The 21,357-nt window shown below is 40.0% G+C and overlaps 1 protein-coding gene across 1 annotated transcript in view; it reads left to right on the top strand.

Moving 5' to 3' along the window:
• The first annotated feature begins 7,592 nt into the window (after nt 1–7,592).
• EIF3H (eukaryotic translation initiation factor 3 subunit H) overlaps nt 7,593–21,357 on the top strand; it is an 80,820-nt gene continuing 67,055 nt past the window's right edge. Inside the window, exon 1 of the mRNA XM_042869920.1 lies at nt 7,593–7,749. Within this exon, the coding sequence (XP_042725854.1) occupies nt 7,630–7,749 (120 nt within the window). The 5' untranslated portion in view covers nt 7,593–7,629. The remainder of the gene's footprint in view (nt 7,750–21,357) is intronic.

Genomic DNA, 21,357 nt, shown 5'->3' with positions numbered 1-21,357 from the left:
TTTATTTTATTTTATTTTATTTTATTTTATTTTATTTTATTTTATTTAAGTGAGCATTTTATTGAAGATCTAACAGACCACTTGCAGTAACAGTAGACTGCCTACCAGAAGAAGCATCATCGTGGAAATGAAGATGAAAAGAGAATGAGAGGTGCAGAAGCACGACCACCATTAACTGACAGGAAAACAGCTCCCTGTATTTGAAAGACATGAAACAGAATTTGAAGTGTGGCACTCCTTTGTCTGAAATGCAGGCCTCAGAAAGAATACTGCCCTACAGTACAGTTCTAATCTAAAAAAAAAAAACCCACAACAGTTCCTATTACTTTTGCAATAATGTTTATACGCTGCGGGTAAGTATTTATGGAAATAACTATATACAAATATACAGCATTTATGAAAATAAGCCATCACACTGTAGGAGATCTGTATATACAAAATGTGAGCAGGGCTTGATACCGACCTTCCCAAACCTAAGCAATGATGAATCATAGGAAATTGAGCTTCACCACTTGCACACAAAATTACTTGCACCAGGAGAGCATTAGCCCTTTTCAGAGAAGGCCATCTCTTGGCATAAAAGAGTTCAACTCTTGTTTTGAGATATGAGGTAAGGCAAGAGTAGACTGAAGTAACATGAAATTGCTGTGACATGTGGATTACTTGAAGCTATAGCTGTTCTTTAACTGTTCTGGAGCTGTTCTTTATCAGAAGAGCTTTGATGTGGGCCTAATAACAAAGATTTGCCTTAATAGCTGGCACTTGGCAAATGAGTGTAGCTTGGCAAGGAAAAGATCTCAACTCCTGATTCTCCTAGACTTGTCCTGTGTCAGACCTTTTTAATCTGAATGTGTTGCTCCCAGGCAAATGTTGTGCTGTGCTCTGTGGTTATCTGCAGTAAGTCCTAGCACCAGACATGCTTAGATACAAAAAATGAGTTGTTGTACAAAAATGAAAAATTACGATAAAGAAGCATACAACAGTAAAGCATTGCTGGAATATATGTGAAAATACTTTCCTAAGTGTATTTTAGAATTTTTCTGACGTATATGGAGGCCGCAGAAGTTTCAGCAGCATTTAATATGCTAAATTGTATTTGTCAGAATGTTTATTATTCATTGCTGGCTGCTCCTTTCATCACCTTGGGGCTAGTTTTGAGGTTTTGAATTTTAATCTTCATCACATACATTCATCTTTTACAGTACTTATTTTTCTATTATCTCCTGGGAATGCAGCATCTGGATTTCTAATAAACATGGCAGTGGCAATACTGGCTTTTCTTTACAGATTGGTATGAACTCACCAGATGACAACTGTATATGTGATAAAGCTTTCAGAACCTTACTTCAGTACTGTTACTGTACTTCTTAACTGGAAATTATTTCTGGGATAAATATCCTAACTACCCATCACAGGACATCCTGCACGAACTGCCATGTGAACTGTATCATAAATAGTGCACATTTAATGCAGAAGTTAGAATATTTGCTGTCACTACATTCTTGTGGCTTTCATGAGGAAGAAAACGAAGACAGTGGACATCTATATAGGCTTTTAAGTGACTGCTTAGAGTAGCAGATACATGGAGAATGCTATGGAGAACAAAGATGTCACAGGAAACTTTAGTTTTCTTCCTAGTGCTGTAAGAAATCATAGTGCAGGAAATAATTAGTGAGATTCTCCACAGCTTCTGAAATATTATACCAGTCTTTTTACTTTTTTTTTTTTTTTTTTTTGACCTTGAGCTAGATTTTTAGGAGTGCTAAATAAAATCATACCTCAGTTAACAAAATCTTTCATCTTTCTGAATAGATATAGTGATACACATCAGTTCGGTTATGCAGTATTTTTGGCTGATGAAGCTCATTAAGATGTACATGCTAAACAAATGTTTTCATGCTGCTGTAAGTGCACACAAGGGCATCCTTTGAGAGCAGCCTTTCCTCCCTGCACTGTTCATCAGGATGTGCACTCGTTAGTTACCATTCTGCTTGATGCGTGACATTGCAACAGTGGTTCCCCTGCACTTGCAGAGCTTGTAGATGAGACTGAGGTAAAGTGTGATAGAAAAGTGCCAGAAAAATAGGAAGTCTCTGGTACACAGAACTGGAATGTAACACTAATTTTATGATACCTGACATAATAGATAGGTGAAGGGAAAGAAGGAAGTGATGCTTTAAAGCTCGTCTCTTGTGCACATGAAGCTGTCCATTCTCATTTTGAGCAGAGCATCCCTCTCCCCCTCTTAGTTTTCTTTCTGATGGAAAGTAGATCCATTTATTTCCATTTGTTTCTTTATGTCTTGTTCTCTGTGGAGAAGGTTGTTTTGTGTGTGACAGCACGTGTGATATTGAAAATCAGAAGGTGCACCAGTTGATTACAAAGATGGGGCTAAACAAATTGACATCAAAAGGTGAAGTCGTGTGGTTCATTTCTTTCATTTCTTCTCTCAGATAAGAAATAAATTTTATGGCCCAAATTCTGATTTGCGTGAGAGAATTCTGTTGCATGAGATACTAAGAATATATTCTCAGCCTTTAGTTGATATAATTAGAAATCAGTTAATTGGGAACAGAAAAGTAGAATCTTTAAAACTTGGAGATGAATGATATATATTCCCCATACTTGCCCAGTTTTCTAACACGATCCTACCTAAGAGTTTGGTTGTGCTTAGCAACTTCCAGGAAATTATTGCAAATAACTATTTTCTTTGCTTTACAATGATGGGAAAATAGATATTTAAAAAAAAAAAAAAATGCAGAGAAAAAGTTGAACAATGGGAAGAAGAAAAGTCCAAAGAGAAGTGCTCATAGTTTTTAAATATTTCCCTCATGTGCACATGTACCTTATAGTGCCCATGATAGCTGCCCCATATTTTAATGCAATGCTTTTACATTTATTCAAGCAAGTGCTAAAACATTACCTGTTTAAAAGCATGGCTAAAAGCAAGTACAACCTCTGAAACCTACATGCTTCATGAAAAGAAATTGAATTTTCAAAGCTCACATTCTGCCCTGAAGTTTCTTCATTGCATTTGATGTTTGTCTCCAGGGGTTTCCATGTGGTTGCTGCCCCCACCTTTACAATTGTTCTATTACTGCTGAACCTTGCTACTTTCTATTCCCTATTCCAATAAAAAAAATCCAATAAAACCATTTCTTCACTTTGATTCTCAAGAAGAAAATTACAAAAAATTACACAATGCATTCCAGCATCGGCACCAATAACGTCTTTTAAAATCCCAATTAGCCTTGTGACAAATCCTAGTACTTAAAAGTTCTTAGACACAAAATGCCCATGCGATCATATAATCATGTTACAACATTTACAAACATTTAACATCACTCACAGTAAGCACTGTCTGAATATTTGACTCATCAGAATATGATTATTTATCAATGACACAGAAACTTGTTGATGCGCATGCATACGCATTCAGAGGACTGGCCTCAGTGAATTGCATCTGGTGAAGTGATTTATGTCTGAAGATGATACCAAGTATATGAATGAACACATGTATTCTTAGGTTAATCACTGTCTATTTCAAGTTGATTTCAATAGCTGATGCTTGGATCATTGTCAGTGCTCCCTGAAGAATGTGGCATGTTAGCAGCAATTTGTCTGGCCCAGGTTATACCTCCTCTTTGGTCTTAGAACTGAGACACCAAAAGGGGAACAACAGTGCCCTTAGATGACTCATGATCACATAAAGGCAAAATGAGTCAGGGGAACACATCTCAAACGACCACTGAGGGTCACTGAGGGTCACGTAATTCTGCTGAGCAACTCTGCGCAGGCACAGATGGCTGGGGAAAGAAGACAAAAGGGGATGGAGTATTCTACTTGATTCATTTGATCAATATGTAGGTAGGTGTTTCTTCTGTATTAACGAGGTGGAGTAATGTAGGACAGTATGTATAAATAGTTTGCATGAGCAAGAAGGAGATGTGCTTGACCTGTAGAAATAACCCATCTGACACCCAGCACAGAAACAACAGTCTCTCCTCTCTAAACATATTGTGTGTTTTGGGAGTGCACGCTGTTAAATAGTAACAAAGAGATGCTGGAGAATGCTGCCTTATTTATCAGCAAGATAATTAGCTCTCTTATTTATCAGCCAGAGGTGCTGCATTTCCCTTAGAACTGAAATGCAGATGTCATCAGAACACAAATGGCAGAAAATCCAGAATTACATAGGATTTACACACAATTCTGCTTCCTGGAGCTGGAAGAGGTGTGTGAAATTGCCTTTACGTAGCACCCGGTGCTTCTGAACATACAGGTTCCCTGCCTCTTTGATTTCTCCCCATGCCACAGAAGAAGGCAGTGAACAAGATGGGTGGATGGTTGGCCAGGGTCAGTGCAGGCATGAGGGGCTTTCTTGGATTGTCACCCTCCCTTATGAGATGGTGTGTGACCGCGAGGCCAGTGTTGAGATGAGAATATAAGAAAGGAATTTCAAAAGGAGGAAAGACACCATGCCATTTGGCACGTGCAGGAATTATGGAACGAGCTTTGCACTTGAATGTAGGGACTAAGTACAGTCTTGTGTTCACTGCAGTGCTCCCAAGTGCAAGCCTTACCTTACAAGGGAAAGATGCTAGATGGTTACTTCGCTTCTATGTGATATACTCACTTTCTAAGGCAGAGTGGGTATATGACATGTAATGGCACACTGAAAAAGGACAGCAATATACTCCTATGTGCCAGCTGCCTGTATGCTGTGGTGTTTGGAAATTTAAGCCTGAATACCTCATCTCTTCCAGAAAACAGCCTTTCTGAACTTGAGACTTCTGTAAGGGTGCAAGGTATTAGAAGATAATTTTAACTGGGCGTTAGGAGAATCTGTTGCCACCGAGTTGAGGAGATTATTTTAATACAAATGGTTTCTGTTTGCAGATAACAAATGTTGTTTTAGGTGATTATAGCTATTAATGCAACTTTGCATTTGGGGTGCTGTTGACTCTTAATGCAAGTACAGACTGCTATATGTGTATCCTAAGTGATTCTTTTGTATTCCTGTACACTTTGTGATAATGAAATGAAGGTATTCATTATACTTCCAAATACCTGGAATTGCTCAGAGGGTAGGGAGAAAAAACACAGAATTCAGACACAACTCATTAACCAAGTGGTAACAAGTCATTGCGGGTTGGCTGATCTCTGGAACTATTCATGTGAATGGTCTTAGCCTGAAGCGTGCACAGAAGTAATTCAAGTTGGTTTAGCCCTTAAGGTAAAGTCAGTCTGACAATTTGGAAGGGATTACATCTTTGAAGCCTTAATCAGATTATTTACATTTAGCAGCACTTGTTCTGCTCATAGCATTGATATGGTGCAGCAAAGCTGTGGAGGCAAATGACACATCTGAATTATATCAAGGTTTTTACTTAAGTGGGACTGGAGAATAAAAGGGCTTTGTTTGGTTCCATCTGCCTTTTGACTTAGAGTATAATTTAAAAATGACTAATGGAGTTTGTGCACTACTTGAGCTTTCTAAATTATTCTGTGATGGAAGTCTTCTGTTCTGTGGTTTTCCTGAGTAGCTTGGGCAATGTTACTAATTCTTTTTTCAGCTTGACTTCCTTTTTATGTCCTCTTTTACAATAATTCAGTATTTTCAATTGTGAATTTCGCGTGGCCTTTAGCCTCTCATGATCTGAAGAGTTCTAAATAGAAGGAAGTTGATATTTTTCTTTCATTTTTCACGTTAATCATAATTAACCAGATTGACTGAGTTGTTCTGGCAGTGCACTAAATGTGAGCTCTGTGCCAGTCCCGAGAATAGGGCTATTTTGGTGTCCACAGCAACTCTTTGAACATATTGATGATCCGTGCAGCAGCTACTTTTTTTTTTTTTTTTTTTTTTTTTTTTTTTTAATTAAATGGAATTTTTGTTCAATATAGGCAGGAATAATGAATCACATTTGTGTTATTCAAGTAGTTTTCATTCCTTCTCAGTTTTCAGGTCTCTATGAATTTGCCAGTGGTAAAGCACAGTGTGTCTACTGACAGAAGGCATGTTTTTTATTTTTAAATATGCTTTGCCAATACCTTTGAAATAGCCCATAGATTTCTAGGAGTCTGTAGGCTGGCCCTGAAAACCATAGTATTACCATAATACTGCTTTCTAATCTTAATTTTCTTGAATCAAAATCTATTTGATCATATGTGTAAATTAAATCTGGTTATGCAAGTGTATATAACAGTACTGCGAAGCATTTATATTCAAGCAATTAATTAATTTTGTTCTCTAGAAAAACTTCAAAAGACAATGCTAGTGGGAGTCAGCAGTCATGGGAGCCTGTGAAAGGTAGGACTCAAATCTGCAACACCTACACGATGGTTGAGCTCATTGGCCACAGGATACTACTGTGTAATTTGGGGTTGCTGTTGCATCAGCCTCTGACCAGTTTTTCGGAGCAGTGCCCTTAATCCAGTGTGCACACGCACACTTCAGTTTCTTTGGAGCACATCTGACCTCACTAATGCTGTAAATTTTAAATGGGACTCTCAATCTCCATTTAACAGCTTTTCCTCTGGGAAATCTAAAGTGGGCCTTATCTCACCCAACTTTATACATCTACTGTGAGGAGTTCAAGGCTAAGTTGGGCACCTAGATTTCTCATCTCAGTCCACGCAGATCCAGTCAGTGATATCAATGGCATTTAGGATATGATTTCTCTGGTGGGTGTTATGTTGTACGAGATTCTTTGCTTGAATCTGTTCCAGCCCTCATGCAAGCAGCTGGTAAGGATCATTCTGTGTGATGCTAAGGTCATTTTATTGGAACGAACGCTGGGCATGTGTCTGCTGGAAAATGCACATACACCTCGGCATTGGCATTGCAAAATAAGTTTCCCTGCCCCACTTAGAAATTACCATCAACCACATGATTGAAAAACTTCACAGTGAATTCCTACGAGATCACGCATTTGGCACAGGATCTGGAGAGGTTTTGATGTTTGGTCCATCTACCTTTCACAGCCAATTTCATTTTTCAGAACACGAGGGCAGGGTTTGGCGTACTTTAAAAAAAAGCATCAAATGAAAAGCAGCAATTGACTTTTAATACATCACTGAAACTCTCAAGCCCAAAACGATTTGCTGCTCCTTCAGGGTTTTACTTCTGTCTAGGGTCAGGATTTTGTATCCCAGCTCAGCACACCGAGCTGTTCTTTATGCTCAAGACGGGCACTCACGATAACTGCATAGAGTCTGCTTTTTCTTTTTTTTTTTGAAGTAAAGTCCTAGGCTTTCACATGCATTTTCTCCCAGATTTCCAGTAGAAGGAAGCTTCCCCCTCGGCAATAAGCGAGTTTATTAGACATAAATCCCCCCCATCGAGCAAGACTTTCCTCAAATCTTCCTGTTAAGTACCCAGACGTAACTTTACGGCTGATCCCAAACACCCTCCCCACTGCCAGCCGCTGAGCCACAGCCGGACGAGCGGCGCAACACGGCGGCAAAGCTACACCCCCCTCGCACTGCAGCAGCCCCGCGCATGCGCGCTTCTTCCTCTCCCTCACCTGGAGTTTCCGCCCGGAGCCCTTTTCCGGCGCACCGCCTCGGCTTTGAAGCTCACTTCCGGTGTTTCGCTTTTCTCTTTCCGATTGGTACGAGGGAAAGATGGCGTCTCGCAAGGAGAGCTCCGGAGCGGCCGGCGGTGGCTTTGGCGCCTCAAAGGGCAAAGGCAAGGCTGCCGCCACGGGAGACTCGGCCGTCAAACAAGTGCAGATCGATGGACTGGTGAGTGGCGGTGCCCGGGGGGCAGCTGGCGGCGGGCGGGTGGGGTGAAGCCTGGAGCCGCGTGGAGCTCCGGTGGAGCCGGCCCGGCCCGGTCTGTGCAGCGCTGCGGGGGCTCCGTTCTGTCTCGATTCCTCCTCGAGTTGCCGTGGCCTGCACTCATCCCCTGGGGGCTGCGAGCTGCCCTACGCGAACCGGGGCAGGTTCTGGTGCTCGCATTCTCTGTTTCCACCCTTCGTACCTAGTGCTACGTGACGCCAAACGGGTGCCACCGGGGAGCACATGGTGGAGTTTTCTTGATCTGTCTCTTGTCTCTTAACGTCTTTGATAAGTTTGCCCTGCCTACTGTGTTTTATTAAAAGAAATAATAATAATAAAAAAATGAAGCTGTCCTAATGGTGGTGACCATGCAGGCTTTGAGCGGAGGAGGGTTTGCAAAAGTTGGTTTTTGGTTTTGCTGCTGGCACCTCCTGTGTCTGTTGATGTATCGTCCACTTGGTAGTACTCAGGATGACACAGTGGGAAGAAAAGGTGATTACTTCTACTTCTTAGGAGTAGAAGCACTATTTATTGCTTCTTTGTCGTCTGGGTGTCATTGAAACAGTGTGCAGCTGAAGCATGAAGGAGAACCACATACTAGGAATGAGAAAGATTATGATTTGTGGGTAAGTACTGAAAAGCCTGCTGGTGTCTGTAAGGGATAGTCCCCACTCATCCCAGATTCATGCAGCTTAGTAAATATTTAAGACTACAGAGAGTGATTTATTTGCTTATACAGAGTTGTGTGATTGAAAAGAGAGTACTTGAATTTCTGTGTGTGACCATTTCTGCACTACTGTGTTCAGCTGCCTGTGGCTTTGGTGCGTGGGGCTTTGCCAAGGAATAGTCAATACTGACCAGTCACAAAGCATAGTGTTAAAAATATAGCAACTGACAGCAGACTGCTGTTGTTGCAAGCAGGTCAGAGTCTTCTAGAGGCCAGGACAGTGGTATGTATGTTTTTTAACAAGTTTGAGGGAACAATACAAACATATTTGAGGGTAGGATACTTCTAGATTGGATTTGTTTCTGTCATAATGAAGAAAAGAGAACAAATGTGTAATCTGCTCTGTGAAATTTTGATCACTCACATCAGCTGTGAGTGGCCTTGGTGGTCTGCTTCTTGTCTGTCCAATGGCTTTGGATGCTTTTTACTTTCTTGTTTTCTCTTGTCTTTGTGTGTGGTAGTATCTCTTCTATGGAGATTAGAGCTGAAGCTGGCTTACTGAAAATTATGGACAGCTTTTACTGTTCCCTTTAGAAGGCGTCTCAGTGGATTTAAGGGGCTTTCTCAGGTTGCAAATTGTGATTCTCAAATGTCCGTGATGTCTGTGAAGTTTTAGCATAACTTTATTTTCTTTGTAACCAAAGTGCCTCCCATTGCCAGTCTTAGGACTGTTACACTCAAATTCTACTTGGATGTTTCTAGTCTCAGTGTCTCATTTATATTCTCACAAAGTAATGGGGATTTTTCAGTCTTGCATTAATGGTGATCAGAATAATTACATGCCAAAACTGGGGATGAATTAGTCTGAGCTAAGGAAGTCAGTGATCTGTTTCTCTCTACTGGTGCCTTATCTCTTGGCAGTGGCATAAGTAATTCTTTCAGACAGGCTCACTGTATAGGCTGCTTTGGTTTTGCTTATGCAATATGGAATAATCTGTCAGTATTCTGTATGTGTGAGAAAGTGAAAAGGCTTCTAGGAAGTCTGTTATTTCAGAGGAACAGTAAAGTACTAATATTTTTTTTCTAATGAAGTTCTAAATGTCAGCATGCTACTTGAAAACGTAATACATGGTGCAGCAACACCTACTTTTCTGGCTTCCTCTTAAATACAAGTAGGGCATCTCGTAGTTAACTTCTTTAGTATTTTAATGTGATGCATTCTTTTTTTTTATTATGTGATGGTGCCATGTGGATTTGTAATAAGTGTTGTTTTGTTTCAGGTAGTGCAACAATATTTAAAAAGCACAGTTGTAGCTGGTGTAAAAGCTAACAATGGAACCTTGGCTATTAAGATGGGATAAATCCACACAAATTTTAGAAGTATTATTACTTAAAATACACCACAGAGCAGTAGATTTAGGAAGAATCAGTAAGAACTGTATCATGCTATAGACCCATGGCAACTTGAATGGAGTACCTGAGTGTATTATAAAATACTTCTGAAGGTAATTGTGAACATAGTTTTCAATCTTTACAGTTTCTCAGAAAGAAGAAGAAGAATACAAGTCTGATGATCCCTGCAGGTCAGGCCTCACCTGGAATTCTGTATCCAATTCTGGGCTCCCTTGTGCAAAAAAGACAGGGATCTCTTGGAAAGAGTCCAGCGGAGGGCCACAAAGATGGTGAAGGGCCTGGAGCATCTCTCCTGTGAGGAAAGGCTGAATGAACAGGATCTGTTCAACCTTGAGAAAAGAAGGCTCAGGGGTGATCTTACTAATGTTTATAAATGTCTTCAGTGTGGGAGTCAAGGAGACATGGCCAACCTCTTTTCAGTGGTCTGTGGGGGCAGGACAAGCAGAAATGGCCATAAGCTGCAGCATAGGAAGCTCTGCTCCAATATGCAAAGGAACTTCTTCACAGTGAGGTGACGGAGCACTGGAACAGGCTGCCCAGGGAGGTGGTGGAGTCTCCTTCTCTGGAGATGTTCAAGACCTGCCTGGACACCTACCTGTGCGACCTGCTGTAGGGAACCTGCTTTGCAGGGGGGTTGGACTCTACGATCTCCGGAGGTCCTTTCCAACCCCTACAATTCTGTGATTTTCTAGCAGTTTTTTTCTTGTAAAGTCAAGCTCTCACTTGCCAAGTGGTGCTTATATTTGACTAACAGCTTCTGTATTGCAAGATAATGATATCTTAAGTATTCTATTCTGTTCTTATTTTACTTGCATAGAACACTTATCTTGTTTTCTCTTTTTATATGGCTGTCGGCAAGCAGCTTTTTTGTGTGTCCTCTTTTTTTTTTTTTTTTTTTCTTGAGAGAAATTATCACTAACCTGCTCAAATTTGTCTACAATAATGGCTACAAAAGGATTTATGAAGCATCTTCAGTATTATCTGGAATTTTTAGAAACGGTAGCTGTACATATTTATCATAAATGTCCATTTGCAGTAGGCACCATTATAATGTAAGATTGAGACAAAAGAAAAAAAAAAGACTGTTATTGCTGCTTGGATTATAGGAGGTGTTTGGACCAAGCTAGAGCGCTCACCTCCTTATCATAAAATGGCCTGGGTTGAAAAAGACCTCAAAGATCATCTAGTTTCAACCCACTTGCTGTGGGCAGGGTCACCAACCACCAGACCAGGCTGCCCAGAGCCACATCCAGCCTGGCCTTGAATGCCTCCAGGGATGGGGCATCCACAGCCTCCTTGGGCAACCTCTTCCAGTGAATAGTTTCTTAAATTTGTTTCTCCATTTGGGGATCTGCAGTCTTTTCTAGCTGCTGCAGACTGCATTTTAAAGGCATTTTTGGAAGGTAAGCTTGTTCTTCCAGTAGAGTCTTCCCTGCTCAGCTGTCTGCTTTCATGGAGTCTGTAGGAGTTTATTTTTTTCGGAGTGAAATCACTTTGAAAGTGTAAATGGTAAAGCTTGATGCATGTGACAATGGTAAGATTTCCCTTGATAGGGAACTAAGCAAATAATACCTCTGGCTCATTGCCTTGCATCACTGGAACTTGTTTATCTGATTGATGTGGTTACTGCAAACTGTTCTGTAGTCGTTTTAGAAATCCAGAACTAACGTCACCTCAATATCATATTCTGCAATTTGAGAATGTGACTTTTAGCAGAAGTCAAACCTAAAAGCTACCTAGGTTTGTTATTAGCTCTTGGAATGCTGGATTACAACCTGCTTGGTGACTGCTAAGGGCTGCAGGTCTGGATATACCAGCTGCATTCACAGTTGATTGTAACTACATTTAACAGTGGGGGCATCACTTGAAGATTGGAAGCATGTCTTGCCTCTTATATATAACTATTTTTTTCTTTGCTTGACAGCAAATTGAAAAGCAATGAAACATCCTTTCTCTAAGCATTGTATGAGGAGGAAAAAGGGAAGCATGTGGACTTGGAGGTGCATGTGTTTGAGAGATAGAGAGAGGAGCATGGAAGGAAAGAACAAAGGCATTCTTCAGTGTTACTCACGTGTAACAGATTGTCTGACTCCTTTCTTCCTTGTTGATTGGAGCGGTAGCAACGGATGCACCAAGTATTGCAGTGGGTAGCTCAGTAGGCTTCCTGGAGTCCTCTGAAGTTTTTATATAAATAGTGCTGTCCAGATAAGAGTACCATATTAAAATTTGAACACTGAAGTCATTCTCACGATGTTTGGGTGTAGTGCAAACACGGCTGTGCAAAGCCTTGTGAAGCCTTTCTTTCATGTTTATAAGCTTGCTAGTTTTTCACTTTCACCCTTAGCAAAGACTTCAGATATCACTCCTTTGACTCCAAGGGGTTAGTAATTATTACATGCTATTTGAAATAAATGTACAGCAGCTTGTTTTTATTTATCTATTTAAATTGTTTGCTCAGAGCTCTGAATTCTTGGAATTCAACTGCAGGAATTAATCAGATTTGGTTCACGGATCTTGTGTTCCTTCCCTTCAGTGAGGTGCAGTAAATTTCAAGCTGTAGGCTGATGAATTTTAGAATGTTGATAGTACTTATTCTTTTGTATGGAAAGAAATTTTCAGGCTAATGGAGTAGATCTGGCCTTCTTTTATGAATACCTATCTGTGCAGTCAGGTGACTTTGTGTTAATCAGTGAGTACTTCTGTCTTTCTGTCCAGAAAGCAAGGGAGATGACTTGGTTCCCATTGGATTCCCATTAGCGGTGTCAAAATGCAGAATAGAAGTCTATAAATACACCAGAACTTTTACACCACTCTTGTCCTTGCAGACCTGAGTGTCAATAGCCAGAAAGTTCTGAATTTGTAAAGTGACTATAAACATTGTTTATGCAGAACTTCTCAAGTTTGACATGCTAATTTAAATTGCATATGCATGTAAACCTTTTTCAGATGTTTCCAAAAACTACATCAATATTTTCTGGGAGCATAATTGGTAGTGCTGTGCTGCTGGTTTATGCCAATGGCTGTATGGAAAACAAGTTTCATTGAGTCCGGAAGAATTTCCTCATGAAGAGGGTGGTTAGGCACAGGCTGCACAGGGAAGTGGTGGAGTCACAATCATTGGAGGTATTTTAAAGCTGTGTGGATGTGGTGCTTACTGGCTTGGTATAGTGGTGGACTTGGTAGTGATAGGTGGTGGTTGAACTTGATTATCTCGAAGGTCTCTTCCAAACTAAGTGATTGTGATTTTTTTGTTTTTTCTGTATCTTCACGTTTGCTTCCTTAACACTAAGAAATGTCATCCTTTCTCTTTTTCATTCGTTATGCCCTGTACTCGTTTGCAAAAAATTATCTTCATGATGTAGTTCTGCTTTTTAGTTTTTGGTGTTGTTTCATGGTATGGTCATAATGGTAAGTTGTTCATGGTTCAAGATATAAGTACACTTGTGGGATATTGCTGTTTTCCTTGGAGTGCTGCTGTTTTCTAGTCCTTTTGTGAATATTTGAAATAAGAGAAGTTGATGTTCTTTTAATTTTGTGCTTCTCAGATTAATGATAAAGGTACTTTAAGTTCTTGCATACTGTCACAAAAGAGAATGAGTTCTGCAGTTCTGGAAAGCTCATTTACTAGCAGTTAGCCATTATCTTCTAAAGTGACAGTCTTTTTCAGAACAACAGTTCTGTTTTTGCCATTTTTATTTGGCCTCTTTTGCACGTGCACTAGGAATGCTGGCTGTTTGCTCTGTATTGCCTTTGCAGTTCATCTCACCCAGCGAAATGAATAAATGGGGCAAAGGGAACAGCAGGAGAGTAGCAGTGAGCTAAGATGAAGGGAACTTGTTTAAAAAGTCTTGTGTTGGATGGATCATTACAATAGAAGCTCGCAATGTAACCTAGTTTCAACTTTGTAGCAACTCTTCAGCATTTGCACTGTAACCTTTATTTTCAGTGGAGTAGTTGTAGGCTATTGTTTAGGCTCAGTATAACGCTGCTTTACTGCAAGAGTCAGGTGGGTGGCTGTAAGGTGCTGGGTGACTTCTTCATTTCTCTGTTGTTTCCCGTTGCTTCGTAGCCTTATCTTGCAATCTTGAGCTCCTTGGGTAAGCTTATAAAAACAAAACTCTCAGGCACCCCATGAGGAAAGAAAGCAGGTTGAAGATTGTTCTAAGTTTTCCAGGAAGTGTTACAGCTCTAAGAAATTCTGAATTTCCGTTTAACTTGGGAGACTTTTAGAATGCTCTTTTTGGTGACACTCCTACTCTTGTTCTACTAAGGTTGCACCAAGAGCATTTTCTGCATATTTCTGCCTGTCTCACAATTTCAGTAGGAATGTCAGGCAAGGTGCAAATCTGTAAAAGCAGAGATGATCCAGTGTACCACTCAGAGACATAAAGTCAGGCAGGGTGAATAACACTGTTTGCTAGATAAGCATGAAATCTGATGAAATGTAGAAATGAAACAAATAGTAAAAAATGTAGATACTCCATGTGGGGGACTTGTGTGTTGTGCGTGTCCACTAGTATGTAGATAGAGGGTATGTGGAAACTTTCTCCCGGGAAAGTAACAGCTGTGGGTTGGGCAGAAGGGATCTTCTAGCAAGGGAAGTGTACTGAATGCCAGTATCAACTATAGTGATTTTGTGTGTTTGTTTGTTTTTGTTAATCACGTTTACTTTTCAAGTAGTTAGCAGGAAGTATGTTGTTGGGAAGCTGTTTCATTCTTTGCATGAGGATGTCCTAGGAGTACCAGTAAAGTGAATAACAGGGAAGATTGTTTCCTTTTGCTGAAGAAAAATTTCTTGTCCATCTAAGTCCTTAAACACCAATATGACTTCTTAAATTTAATTATAACCCGCTGAATGTATCATATGCATTCCAGAACTACATTCAGAAATGCTTTTGGAGAATAGCATTGACTAGACAGTAAAGCTTTCTCATATGTGGTTATGGCTCCAGTTATACAGCTGTGCAATAGTAACAGGACAGTGCATTAATATGTTGGTTGTTTTTTCTACTTTAGTAAAGAACGTATTTCTTTTTTAATAAAACACTGTGTATGAATATTCTGTACACGTAGGCTTATTGATTCAAGAGAAGCCTTTCTGGATAGCAGCAGGTAAGGCATGCCTGCAGGCTATCAAACAGCAACACGAAGGACAGAGGCACTTGAGTATTAACTCAGTTATTACTCAAGATGATGTTCCAATGCCAGGTAATACTTGTTCCAGCTACTTAGTTATCTAAATATGTAGTTAGGCATGCTTTTAAAAATATGTGTAGAATTCAACCTTAAGATAGCCTTGTCTATTTACTATATATATATATATGTGTGTGTATGTGTGTGTGTGTGTGTATATATATATATATATACATACATACATATACATAAACAGATTGTCCAACACATAACTTTTAACCAACTTCTTCGTATATTTTTGTAGTGCGAGTATAATGTTGATGTTTCTTGTGTGAGATTTGACAGTTTATTCCAAAGCTGCTATTTTAAGCTTCACTACATTATCATTGATTTGGAGATGACGTAGTGTGCCTAATGGTTTGTACTCTCATCTGTAGTATAAAAAGCATTTTTGTTTGTTTTATTTTCTAATCTACTTTAAAAGCTTGTTAGCCTTTCTCAAGACAAGATCTCAAATTATTGAGCTGTTTTTCTGTAGTTACTTCACTCACAGTCATAGCATTTGCCTGTTTCTTGTTTATTTATTGACAGCCATTTTTGCCCTGAAATCATACAGTGAGTAGGATTGTATTCCGACTGTAGATAGGGAAGGCCTAGTTAGCTTCTTGGGTAAGAGGCTCTTTATGGCAATTAATCTGATTGCAGTAAATGAAAACACAAGGTAACACTTACAGAAAATCAGTTTCTGAGACTCATTTTGTAAACACTTTTTTTAAGCTCTTTTTAATGAGAACTTCCAACATGCTCAGAAGGAAAGCGATACATTTCCATAGTGTTTGAGCATGCTTCATTGAAAGTTGGTAATAAGCAAAGCCTGGATTGAATTGGCTTAAAAATCACTGACACTTTCTTATGTTGTGAAGATTACGCTTTTCCAGTTCTTGTGCTTTCTTCACTTCTCCTTACACCTATTGTAAACTTTGTAAAAATGCCCAGGCTCTGTGCTCTGCCTGCTGTTCTCTGTACAGCTTCTTGACATTGCACTGAATGGGCTTTTAGAATAGTGTGTCCTATAGGCTCTATTTTCTTGTGTGTGTCCTCCAAAAGAGCCTGAATGGCATTTTGAATTGAATTGTCATCTATTTGACTTGACCTGTTTCCCTAAAAGTTTAGATCAAATTAAGTTGTGATTGAGAGTTAGTGTATGATCTGAATACTATCTGGATGTCTTCATGGCTCCCAGAATGGTAGAAAAGATGCAAGCATTCCATATTATTTGTGAGATATGTATGTGTGTGTGTGTGTATATGTTACTTATCTTGAAGTACAATGAGTTGCATGAATATAACAGAGGGAATCTTCTGCCATATAATCTGTGCTTGTATTCAGAAGTGAAAGTGTGGACTCCAGTTGAAGAGTAAAGAGCCTCATTGCAGTAAATCTTTGGGCTAAGTGAAGTGCCAGTGAAATTTGGAGACTTCTCATTGCTTTGGCTGGTGAGAGCTCCTTTTCTCTCCCCTTCCTGCTCCATGTTCATTGGTAATACTTCAGTAGTGCTAATAGCACTCTATGGAGAGTGGCTTGCTGTGACTGACTTGTTGGCTTTGTGAGTGTGTGTGATGAGGTTCTGGTAGCAGAGAGGCTCCAGAAGTGGCCTCTGTGTCCAGAAGCTGCACCATATCAGGCCAGAGCCAGTTTTAGCTATCTCCAAAAGGGATTGTCTGCTGTGCAGAGCTGAGCCGTGAGAGATGCTGGGAGAGCCTTTGGGAGAGCAGGTTTAAGAAAGGGCCAGAAATTGCTGAGCAACAGCAGCTGAGAGAAAGAAGTGATAAAGATGAGAGAAACAAACAGCCCTGCAGCCATGAAGGTCAGTGCAGAAGGAGGGCAGGAGGCGCTCTGGGAGTTGAGCAGAAGCCGTGGGCCGCAGGGAACAGGAGGTATGGGGCAGCTGCTCCCCCTGGGGACCCACACTGAAGCAGTGTGATTATGAAGGATGATCCCCACAGCACAGATCCACATCGGAGAAGCACTTGAGGAGCTGCAGCCTGTGGGAAGCTCACACAGGATCAAGTCCGGGAGGATGACATTCTGTGGGAGGAACCCCACATGGAGGAGAGGTAAAGAGTGACCATGAAAGAGTGGCAGAGACTGCAGCCCCTATTTTCTGTTCCCCAGAAGTATCGTGGGAGAAGAGGTAGAAGAGGATGGATGGGAGAGAGAAGGTGGTTTTAGTTGACTTTTAGTTTTGCTTTAATCTGTTAGTTACTGGCAATAAATCATACTGATCATATTTATGGTGAGTCTGTTTGGCCCGTGACAGTAACTGGTGAATGATCTCCTTGTTGCTTTCTCAGCCCATGAGTTTTTCATTGTATTTTCTCCCTGTCCTGCTGAGGCAGCGGGAGGGGAAATGAGAGTGGCTGTGTGGTACTTGGCTGCCTACTGGTGTGAAACCACAACAGTTAGCTTTGTCTGCTACCAGAGTCACGGTTTTATAAATCAAAGTGGTAAAGAGTTGAATGGAATGTGCCAAAAATATTATCTGTGTTCTTTGTCCTTCTTTTTACATCGTCACATTCCTATTTAAAGCAAACAAAAGATTGGTTTGCTGTTTTATTTATTTACTGATTTAGTTGTTTTCCTAACCTAGTGTTCCTTCAGTCCTTTGTCTGTGAGTAGTTTCGTCTAGCAAGGAAGGTTTTTGTTATTTTTTTTTTCCTAAACTCTTGTTCTTGCTATTGATTTCATTCTTAAATCTAAATACTATTCCCTCCGAGAGTTCTTAATCTAAAAAGGACACAGTAACTACATTGTGGTGGTTTGAGGATTAAAATTTCAGTGTTTCGTCTGAATGGATAACAGGTATACATGTTAACAGAGCACAAACTTTAAATGATTTGTAAGAGTGCACTTGTGCACTCAGCATCTACTAAATGTCATGGTAAGTATACTCTAGTGAGGAATTTAAAGCTAAAACATCTGGTATCACTTCATACTGTAAAACCAGTGTGCTGACAAAAGGAGTTAATCTAAATGTGGAGGTGGTTTAAATGTGTTGAACAGTGTTAGACTTCAGGAGTTGAAGGGGAAAATAGTATTTCAAAGCAACCTTTTCTTTCCTGCGTGCATGGAGAAGTAATATGTTGCTCTCTGCGCTACTGTCATTAACAGTTCAAGTCCTTGTTATTTTGTTTTCCTTTTATATGTAGATCAGACTTGTCTCTTGCCTTGTACTTACACATACTTCACAGTTGGAAACAATGTGTTGTGTTCTTTTGCTACTTATTTTGCTGTTTTAAGGAGTGTTTCCACCAAATATCTTCCAAATTTCCTACATCTTCATGATCAAGATGTTACATCTGAAACAAAAGAGGTGGTAGGCGTCACCTCTGTCTTATTTTAGGTGTTGATTTTGACTGAGATACCTAAGACTGGAGAGATTACTGTTGCTGGGTTTGTTGCTGAGATAAAACATTGTCCTCTTGCACACTGAAAACGTTATTAAATATATTCCTCTGTTTTCACTTTATTGTATGCTTAAAAAACAACAACAACAACAAACCTTGTAGTTTTCGTGTAGTTCAGAGAAGTGCACAAAATATAGCAGGCCATCGGCAGCACGACAGCAGGCGGAGGTTTTATGCTCTTCTGTGTCATAGGACTTTATCTTTCAACCTTATGGGAGGTCTTGGAAGAGGTCACCTTATCTTTTCTCTAGTCTTTGGAAAAAGTCAATGTGTTTTTGACTTATTGTTGCTGTCATCTTTTCTATTAATCTTTCATTGCCACAGATGCTTTTTTGGGTATGATTTCTTTGCTTATTGTTTTTCCCTGTCTATGCGTTTGCTCAAAATGCATTCTTGATGGTACAGTTTAGAGCATGGTGTTTCGTGTTTTTCTTTTTTACCCCAAATCTTCAGACTGTTAAGATTGCAGAGATATCATCTGCTTTGATAACAGTGCTTAGCAGTTAGACTGTGAACTGCGTGTTGCTTATTATCAATAGAATGTAAAATGCTTTCATATGTAGTTGGAAAATGTCACGCTTGTATAATAAATCTAGTAAGTAATTCTTGTTGCTATTTTGTAGGATTATTCAATAATCTGAAATTCAAAACAAAGAATTAGAAGTATTTGACTTGGATAATATCTTCTTAGCATGCATATACAAGATTGCTTAGGAATAAGTGTGAGAGTATTCCTGAATTTCTTGTGTGTGGATGCTTATTTCAGATAAGCTTTTCAATCATTTCTATGGGTTAATTTAATTTTTAGGTTAATAAAGTGAAGCTTATTTGTTCATATTGTTTGTTTTGGAGTTTGAAGATGCATCTGAATTTTGCTGTGTGTATGCGATGAGAGGCTGCCTCTGTTATTAAAAAACAAAACAACAATTTTGGTCTTTTATTGGAAAAAGAAAGCTGGGATGTTGTGTTGAACATATAAGGGTTGCCAGTTCCTGCATTTGTTTTGCTTAAATGTTGCATCCTGCTTTGCCATCCATTTGTTCTAAGTTCTTCCTATTCTATCTCCATCCCTGTTCTAAGATGATCTGAGGGCTGGAACACCTCTCCTATGAAGAAAGGTTGAGGGAACTGGGCTTGTTTAGCTTGGAGAAGAGAAGGCTCCGGGGAGACCTCATTGTGGCCTTCCAGTACTTGAAGGGAGCGTATAAACAGGAGGGGGAACGGCTGTTTACATGAGTTGACAGTGACAGGACAAGAGGGAATGGTTTTAAACTAAGACAAAGGAGGTTTAGGTTGGATATTAGGAGGAAGTTTTTCACAGAGGGTGGTGACGCATTGGAACAGGTTGCCCAAGGAGGCTGTGGATGCCCCATCCCTGGAGGCATTCAAGGCCAGGCTGGATGTGGCTCTGGGCAGCCTGGTCTGGTGGTTGGTGACCCTGCCCACAGCAAGTGAATTGAAACTAGATGATCTTTGAGGTCTTTTTCAACCCAGGCCATTCTGTGATTCTATCTATGCTATAGGTAATAGCCACAGCTATTCATACTGAGCAAGTGTTGTGTCCTCTTGATGTTAAGGATCTTTGTTGTAGAATGTAAGTTGCTTTTTGTCTGTTGTTTATGCTGATCTGAGGATGCTAAGCAGCCTCCTTCATTAACATAGAGCACTTAAGACTCAGTTATTTTATCATTACCATATTGCTGGTGCTGAAAATGAACTGTTTTCAAGTTTGTCAAATTGCAAGAGGACACAGAATAAATATTTGGGAATAGTCTGAAAGCTGTACTATTTTATCCTTTGGTTTTCTTGGTGATAAAATTAGAATGATTATTTTTAATCTTACTGTTACAATAGCTATTATTAGAAATGGAGCTCACTTGGAAGTGGTTTTCACATGTCCTTGTGGTGGTACAAAAAGCAAGTATCTCTGATTGATGGAGAAGCTGAAGATAATCAAGAATACCTCACTTTCTTGGTGTTTTTTTTCTATGATTTTTGGATTTTTAAAGCATGGAAACTTGAAAATAAGTCATTCTTTGCTCTCAGAATTACATAGCCTGTTACTAGGATGATCTTTCTCCATCTCAGCCCTTTAGCACGTACCCTTTCAGGCAGATGCTTGGATAAGTGCTTGAGCATGGAAAATGCATTGTGCAAATGTTAATAAACTGAAAGAATTATACAGAATGGCCTGGGTTGGAAGGGACCTCAAGGAACATGAGTCTCCAAGCCTCTGCCACCTGCAGGGCCACCAACCTCCACATTTAATACTAGACCAGGCTGCCCAGGACCCCATCCAACTTGGCTTGAGCAACTCCAGGGACGGGGCATCTACAGCCTCTCTGGGCAGCCTGTTCCAGCACCTCACTACTCTCTCTGTAAAGAACTTCCCCCTGATATCCAACCTAAATCTTCCCTCCTTCAACTTAAAACCATTTCTCCTTGTTATCTACACTTAAAGAGTTAACTCCCCTTCTGTTTGTAGGCTCCCTTTAGCTACTGACAGGCTGCAGTGAGGTCACCCCACAGCCTTCTTTTTTCCAGGCTGAACAAGCCCAGCTCACTCTGCCGTGGAAGTCAGGGCCAGTAAAGATTTTACTGGCTACTTAGAAGCATCTGCTGAACACACTTGAAAATGGTGATTTATTTATTTTTTTAAGAGAAGCACTAATAGCATGTGCACTGCCATTATGTTGTGCAGGTTATGGTCTTTACAAAAGATGAACTGTCATGAAAAAACATAGCGTGCCCTCTTCCAGTCAAGCTGTTTTTTGAAGTCCAAATAGGAGTGACTATCTTGCAGTTTTTCTTTAGCTTTGAAAGGTTTACAGTTTGGTACAATCTGATTGAAGGATAGCCTGCTTTAATAAAATTGTCTACTGCTGCTTTTGT

Source organism: Lagopus leucura, unplaced genomic scaffold, assembly GCF_019238085.1.
Source record: "Lagopus leucura isolate 7727_CA_CO unplaced genomic scaffold, USGS_WTPT01 Super-Scaffold_100002, whole genome shotgun sequence".
NCBI classification, from domain to species: Eukaryota; Metazoa; Chordata; class Aves; order Galliformes; family Phasianidae; genus Lagopus; species Lagopus leucura.
This window is presented reverse-complemented; position numbering and strand designations above follow the sequence as displayed.